The sequence below is a fragment of the Macrobrachium rosenbergii genome, chromosome 1 (genome assembly GCF_040412425.1).
Source record: "Macrobrachium rosenbergii isolate ZJJX-2024 chromosome 1, ASM4041242v1, whole genome shotgun sequence".
In the NCBI taxonomy this organism is placed as follows: domain Eukaryota; kingdom Metazoa; phylum Arthropoda; class Malacostraca; order Decapoda; family Palaemonidae; genus Macrobrachium; species Macrobrachium rosenbergii.
In genome coordinates this window covers 14,200,935-14,208,513 of record NC_089741.1, presented here as the reverse complement: position 1 = coordinate 14,208,513, position 7,579 = coordinate 14,200,935, and the positions used below count along the sequence as shown (strand labels likewise).

At 43.2% G+C, this 7,579-nt stretch overlaps 1 protein-coding gene across 1 annotated transcript; it reads right to left on the bottom strand.

Annotated features, from left to right (window-relative positions):
* Nucleotides 1-2,980: 2,980 nt before the first annotated feature.
* On the bottom strand, nt 2,981-3,973 carry LOC136839531 (uncharacterized). Its single transcript, XM_067105747.1, has one exon. The coding sequence runs from the start codon at nt 3,971-3,973 to the stop codon at nt 2,981-2,983; it is 993 nt and encodes a 330-aa protein (XP_066961848.1).
* Nucleotides 3,974-7,579: the final 3,606 nt, after the last annotated feature.

Here is a 7,579-nt window from a genome sequence, read left to right as displayed (position 1 = left end):
GAGAGAGAGAGAGAGAGAGAGAGAGAGAGAGAGAGAGAGAAAGAGAGGAAAAGTAGTTAGGGACTGGAAGGGAGGGGTGGGACCTCCCTTCCTGCCCTGTGCTGCTTCTCCTCTTCCTCTCTCTCTTCTGAGAGAGAAGGAGAAAGAGAAAGAGACAGAGAAAGGAAGAAAGAAGGAGAGAGAGAGAGAGAGAGAGAGAGAGAGAGAGAGAGAGAGAGAGAGAGAGAGAGAGAGAAGGAAAAGTTAGGGACTGGAAGGGAGGGTGGGACCTCCTTCCTGCCCTGTTGTTCTCCTCTTCCTCTCTCTTTCTGAGAGAGAAGGAGAAAGAGAAAGAGACAGAGAATGGAGGAAAGAAGGAGAGAGAGAGAGAGAGAGAAAGAGAAAGAGACAGAGAATGGAGGAAAAAGAGGAGAGAGAGAGAGAGAGAGAGAGAGAGAGAGAGAGAGAGAGAGAGAGAAAAGTAGTTAGGGACTGGAAGGGGAGGTGGGACCTCCCTTCCTGCCTAGTGCTGTTCTCCTCTTCCTCTCTTTCTCTTCTGAGAGAGAAGGAGAAAGAGAAAGAGACAGAGAATGGAGCAGAGAGAGAGAGAGAGAGAGAGAGAGAGAGAGAGAGACAGAGACAGAGACAGAGAGAGAGAGAGAGGGAGAGAGAGAGAAAAAAAGTAGTTAGGGACTGGAAGGGAGGGGTGGGACCTCCTTCCTGCCCTGTGCCACTTCTCCTCTTCCTCTCTCTCCTCTGAGAGAGAAGGAGAAAGAGAAAGAGACAGAGAATGGAGGAGAGAGAGAGAGAGAGAGAGAGAGAGAGAAAGTAGTTAGGGACTGGAAGGGAGGGTGGGACCTCCCTTCCTGCCCTGTGTTGTTCTCCTCTTCCTCTCTCTCTTCTGATAGAGAAGGAGAAAGAGTAAGAGATAGAGAAAGGAAGAAAGAAGGAGAGAGAGAGAGAGAGAGAGAGAGAGAGAGAGAGAGAGGAGAGAGGAGAGAGAGAGGAAAAGTAGTTAGGGACTGGAAGGGAGAGGTGGGACCTCCTTCCTGCCCTGTGCTGTCCTTCTTCCTCTTCCTCTCTTCTGAGAGAGAAGGAGAAAGAGAAAGAGACAGAGAATGGAGGAAAGAAGGGAGAGAGAGAGAGAGAGAGAGAGAGAGAGAGAGAGAGAGAGAGAGAGAGAGAGAGAGAGAGAGAGAGAGAAGAGGAAAAGTAGTTAGGGACTGGAAGAGAGGGGTGGGACCTCCTTCCTTCCTGCTGTTGTGCAGTTCTTGAAGATCCTCTCTCTCTTCTGAGAGAGAAGGAGAAAGAGAAAGAGACAGAGAATGGAGGAAAGAAGGAGAGAGAGAGAGAGAGAGAGAGAGAGAGAGAGAGAGAGAGAGAGAGAGAGAGAGAGAGAGAGGAAAGTAGGACTGGAAGGGAGGGGTGGGACCTCCTTCCTGCCCTGTGCTGCTTCTTCCTCTTCCTCTCTCTTCTGAGAGAGAAGGAGAAAGAGAAAGAGACAGAGAATGGAATGGAGAGAAGAAGAGAGAGAGAGAGAGAGAGAGAGAGAGAGAGAGAGAGAGAGAGGAAAAGTAGTTAGGGACTGGAAGGGAGGGGTGGGACCTCCCTTCTTGCCCTGTGCTGCTTCTCCTCTTCCTCTCTCTCTTCTGAGAGAGAAGGAGGAAGAGAAAGAGACAGAGAATGGAGGAAAGAATGAGAGAGAGAGAGAGAGAGAGGAAAAGTAGTTAGGGACTGGAAGGGAGGGGTGGGACCTCCTTCCTGCCCTGTGCTGCTTTTCCTCTTCCTCTCTCTCTTCTGAGAGAAAGGAGAAAGAGAAAGAGATAGAGAAAGGAAGAAAGAAGGAGAGAGAGAGAGAGAGAGAGAAAAAGTAGTTAGGGACTGGAAGGGAGGGTGGGACCTCCTTCCTGCCCTGTGTTGCTTTTCCTCTTCCTCACTCTCTTCTGAGAGAGAAGGAGAAAGAGAAAGAGACAGAGAATGGAGGAAAGAAGGAGGAGAGAGAGAGAGAGAGAGAGAGAGAGAGAGAGAGAGAGAGAGAGAGAGAGGAAAAGCTGGACTGGAAGGGAGGGTGGGACCTCCCTTCCTGCCCTGTGTTGCTTCTCCTCTTCCTCTCTCTTCTGAGAGAAAGGAGAAAGAGAAAGAGACAGAGAATGGAGGAAAGAAGAGAGAGAGAGAGAGAGAGAGAGAGAGAGAGAGAGAGAGAGAGAGAGAGAGAGAGAGAAAGTAGTTAGGGACTGGAAGGGAGGGGTGGGACCTCCCTTCCTGCCCTGTGCTGCTTCTCCTCTTCCTGGAAGGCTTCTGAGAGAGAAGGAGAAAGAGAAAGAGACAGAGAAAGAAAGAAAGGAGAGAGAGAGAGAGAGAGAATGGGGAAGTGATGCTAAGGTGGGGTCCATCCGCCTGCTGGAGTGGTTGGGACCTCGCCAGCCGTTGACCCTCACCCTGAGAGCTCGTCCATGTCTGGCCGCCAACAGCCGTTGACTCTAGCCAGTGGGAGTTCTTCCGCCTGACGAGTTGGGGAAACTCGCCAGCCGTTGGCTCTCACTGGAAGAGTTCATCCGCCTGTCTGCCGAACAGCCGTTGGCTCTCGGTGGGTAAGAGTTCCTCCGCCTGGCGCGTCGCTTGGGAAGATCTTCGGCTAGTCCCCCTCCCTCCGAGCAGCCGTTGACTCTAGCCTGTGAGAGTTCTTCCGCCTGACGAGGTGGGGGAACCTCGCCAGCCGTTGACTCTCACCGGGAGAGTTCGTCCGCCTGCTGGGTGGTGGGGAAAGCACAACAGCCGTTGATCCTGCTTTCGTTCCTTTGCTCTCGGACTTTTCCTGTCACTGGGATTTTGTCGCCGCTTCAGATCCCATAAGGATAAGCAGTTCTCAGGAGGAGCCAGGCATAATTCCCCATGGCCAAACCTTTCTTTTCGGCCATATCTGGCCCTTTCTGCGAGCTGATGGATTCTCTGACGTCTTTGGTTTGCCTTCCGAGGTCTTTCTTCCTCTCTCTGATATCCTCTAGGGCTTGCTTTCGCCTTTCCTTTTCTGCCTTTCTTTGAGCCTTCCTCTCCAGGTCTTCACGCATGATCCTGGATCGCAGTTCTTTCCTTCTCCTGGCTCCTTCAGCCTCCTCTGGGCCTTCCTCTCCCTCTCTTCCCGCTTCATCTCCCTTTTGACCTCCTTTTTCCATTCTCTGTGGTTGTTCCTCAGTGCCTCTTCCAGCATTTCGATGGGAAGGAGTTCTCTTTCTCTCCATTCCTTCTCGGCCCGCTTTTGGGCCTTCATCTCCTTGTACGCTCGACGTATGTGAGACTTCACTCCTTCCTTTCTCCTTTGCTTCTCAACCTTCCTTCGGGCCCTCCTCTCCTTGTCTTCCTGTCGTATGCGCCTCACTGCGCTGCTAATCCACTCTCCTGCGGCCTTCCTCTTCTCTCTCATCTCCTTCTCTTGCCGCTTTCTGGATTTCTGTCTCTGTCTCTTCAACTTTTTCTCAGCCTTCCTCTGAGCTCTTCTCGCCTTATGTTCCAGGATTATGGCTCGAAAGGCGCGTCTGTCCCACTCTCTTTTAGCTCTACGTTCAGCCTGCCTCTCCTGCAGGATTTCGTCCACCTCCTCTTGGATTCTTTCCTCGATCAACTCGTCAGCTATATCCTCTATCTCCTCTTCCAGCTCTTTTACGATCTCCTCGTGAAGGATCTCTGCTATAAGAGAGGTCAGTCCTTCCTGGTCTGCGCTCAGTGGTTTGGGCCGCACGTAATTTTGCTCTCTCATCTTACTCTCGAGGCGATGGATCTTCCGGTCCTTGGCAGCGTTTTCTCTCCAGAGGCGGTCCCGTTCTTCCTCGAGATGGCGTATCTGGTCCGCCATCTCTCTTTTCATCTCCTCGTGGTTTTCGTATAAGGCCAGAAGTTCCGTCTCCAAAATTATGACCCTCTCGTCTTTGCGTTCTTCCTGGGCCAACTTTCTTCGGAGACGTCCAAATTTGTTCTCTTGAAAGCGAACATTCTTCATATTACGTCCAAGGGTAACATTAAAAATATTAAGTATATTTTCAAACAAACGGAACATTTTATTGGTTTTCTGTGCCAATCTTCCTTGGCTGTGCTAAAGCTTGTCAAAGGAAAGTGCCACCTGCTCCTTGCTGGGAATCCGTGCAGGGTGGAACCCTTTGAAGTCTCTCGTGGCAATCTTCAAGACCACAATAGAAGAGATTTCGAAGACTGGAATCTTCAGGACTGCTCTGGAAGACGCCTCAAAGTCTGGAATCTTCAGGACCTCAGTAGAAGACGTCTCGAGGATTGGAATTTTCAAGACCGCAATAGAAGAGATTTTGAAGACTGGAATCTTCAGGACTTCTCTGGAAGACGCCTCAAAGTCTGGAATCTTCAGGGCCTCAGTAGAAGACGTCTCGAGGATTGGAATTTTCAAGACCGCAATAGAAGAGATTTTGAAGACTGGAATCTTCAGGACTGCTCTGAAGACGCCTCAAAGCCTGGAATCTTCAGACTCAGTAAAAGACGTCTCGAAGACTGGAATCTTCCAGACTGCAATAGAAGAGATTTCAAAGATTGTAATCTTCAGTACTGCACTGGATGAGACTTGAGGACCAGTATGCATACATATACACACATTATATATACACACACACACACATATATATATATATATATATATATATATATATATATATATATATATATATGTATGTAATATGTATATATATGTGTGTGTGTGTGTATGTACATATATTCGTGTGTGTGGATTGTCTGTGAATATAAATTATTTGTATTTAAGTCAATATATATATGACATATTTGGTCAGGCTTATATGGACGATTTTCTTGTAGATTTTGAGGCATAATTTTTTTTCTTGGTGGGGGGGCGCTTTAAATTCAGTGTAATGTTTATAGGAGGGAGAAAGCTCTCTCTCTCTCTCTCTCTCTCTCTCTCTCTCTCTCTCTCTCTCTCTCTCTCTCTCTCTCTCTCTCTCTCTCTCTCTCTCTGTTGGAACATAAAGAGAAATTAATAACCGACAATTTATTATTGCCAGATCTTTCGAAAGAAATTTGATAATTGGAAATAATAGACTTAAATATAAAAAGCTCTTAAATAAACTTTAATATAAAAAGATATACAGAAGGAAGCACAGAGCACAGGAGAAGCGGAACTGGCAAGGGAGCCCTTCCAAAGGATGAACCTCTCTGTTACTACTAATATTAATATTAGTCAACGGTCACAATCATTCTTCTTCTTGCCGTTTTCATTACCTTAATTTGCATCAGTGTTTTAGGCCTACAGAAGACTTCATTTTAATGGAGTAGGTGTTTTCCAATATACTTTATATAGGATGAAATAAAATAATTTATCAGGCCCGTCCTGAATCGAAGTAGGATTTTTTTCAATATACTTTATGTAGGATGAAATAACATAATTTATCAGGCCCGTCCTAAATCGAAGTAGGATTTTTTCATTATGCTTTATATAAGATGAAATAAAATAATTTATCAGGCCCGTCCTAAATCGAAGTAGGATTTTTCCATTATACTTTATATAAGATGAAATAAAATAATTCATTAGGCCCGTCCTGAATCGAAGTAGGATTTTTTTAATATACTTTATGTAGGATGAAATAAAATAATTCATTAGGCCCGTCCTAAATCGAAGTAGGTTTTTTTTCAATATACTTTATGTAGGATGATATAAAATAATCCATTACTCCCGTCCTAAATCGAAGTAGGATTTTTTCAATATACTCTATGTAGGATGAAATAAAATAATTCGTTAGGCCCGTCCCAAATCGAAGTAGATTTTTTCAGTATACTTTATGTAGGATGAAATAAACTAATTAATTAGGCCCGTCCTAAATCGAAGTAGGATTTTTTAATATACTTTATGTAGGATTATATAAAATAATTCATTAGGCCCGTCCTAAATCGAAGTAGGGTTGTTTATTATACTTTATGTAGGATGAAATAAAGTAATTCATTAGGCCCGTCCTAAATCGAAGTAGGATTTTTTCCAATACACTTTATGTAGGATGAAATAAAATAATTCGTTAGGCCCGTCCTGAATCGGAGCAGGATTTTTTTCAATATAACTTATGTAGGATGAGATAAAATAATTTTTATGCGCGTCCTTAATCGAAGTAGGATTTTTTCAATATACTTTATGTAGGATGAAATAAAATAATTTATCAGGCCCGTCCTAAATCGAAGTATGATTTTTTCCACTATACTTTATATGTAGGTTGAAATCAAATAATTCATTACGCCCGTCCTAAATCGAAGTAGGACTTGTTTTATTATACTGTATGTAGGATGAAATAAAATAATTTATTAGGGCCCCTTCTATATCGAAGTAGGATTTTTTCAATATACTTATGTAGGATGAAATAAAATAATTTATTAGGCCCGTCCTAAATCGAAGTAGAATTTTTCAATATAATTTATGTAGGATGAAATAAAGCAATTCATTAGGCCGTCCTAAATCGAAGTAGGATTTTTTCATTATGGTTTATGTAGGATGAAATAAAATAAATTATTAGGCCCGTTCTGAATCAAAGTAGGATTTTTTTCAACATACTTTATGTAGGATGAAATAAAATAATTTTCTAGGCCTGCCCCGAATCGAAGTATGATTTTTTCTGTATACTTTAGGTAGGATGAAATAAAATAATTTTTTACGCCCGTTTTAAATTGAAGTAGGATTTTTTTCCAATATACTTTATGTAGGATGAAATAAAATAATCTATTAGGCCCATCCTAAATCGAAGAAGGATTTTTCCAATATACTTTATGTAGGATGAAATAAAATAATCTATTAGGACCGGGCAATCACTGTTCCCATAACCCGTTCCACTATACTGACCGATTGAGTATGGAGCCAGAGCGATGCGATTGTCTGGTAACACTGCTTCAGAACCGAGAGAAAATACAAAGAGCTGGAGGTGCCTTTAAACTTTCCTATCGTTTTACTTATTTTGATGACTAATGTCGGTAAATATTGTGATGACGTTTTTTCCTGATAAGTGAAGAAAAGAACTAGCCTACATGCTCATGGCTACTGCATGCCATATTTTTGGTGGTGGCGAAAGGGTTTCCTTTGATGAAAATATTAAATCTCAGGCTACGGCCTACGGTAGGCTACCATGAGCTACGGTAGCCTATGGTAGGTAGTCAATGTTTTTACCCCGAGAATGACAATAAAAGAACGCAATAATTATTGTCCGTGTGATGTTTTTTAGGGTTTGTTGCAGTTTAGCGTAACCGCTCGGGATGTACTTAGCCAATACAGCAATAAAAGAAGAGAAAATCATATTAAAACAGATAGGAAAAAAATCCTTATTTCAATGATTCCTCTAATTCTTCTAATCTGGAAGGCATGTGTGAGTCTTAAATAACAGCAGAAGTCAATAATAACTATTAAGTAAGGTCCTCAAAAATGGAGAAATTGGATGCAAGAAAAAAAAAGCTAAAAAAGCGCAGAAAAATTTTTTCCTGAAAAAACACGAAATAAAAAAGTTATTTTTTATTTTCACAACCCTACGTACAACATAACGTGGCTAATTTGGAAAATCTGGTTTTACAATTGGGCAGATGACCGACGTTGAAATATCGT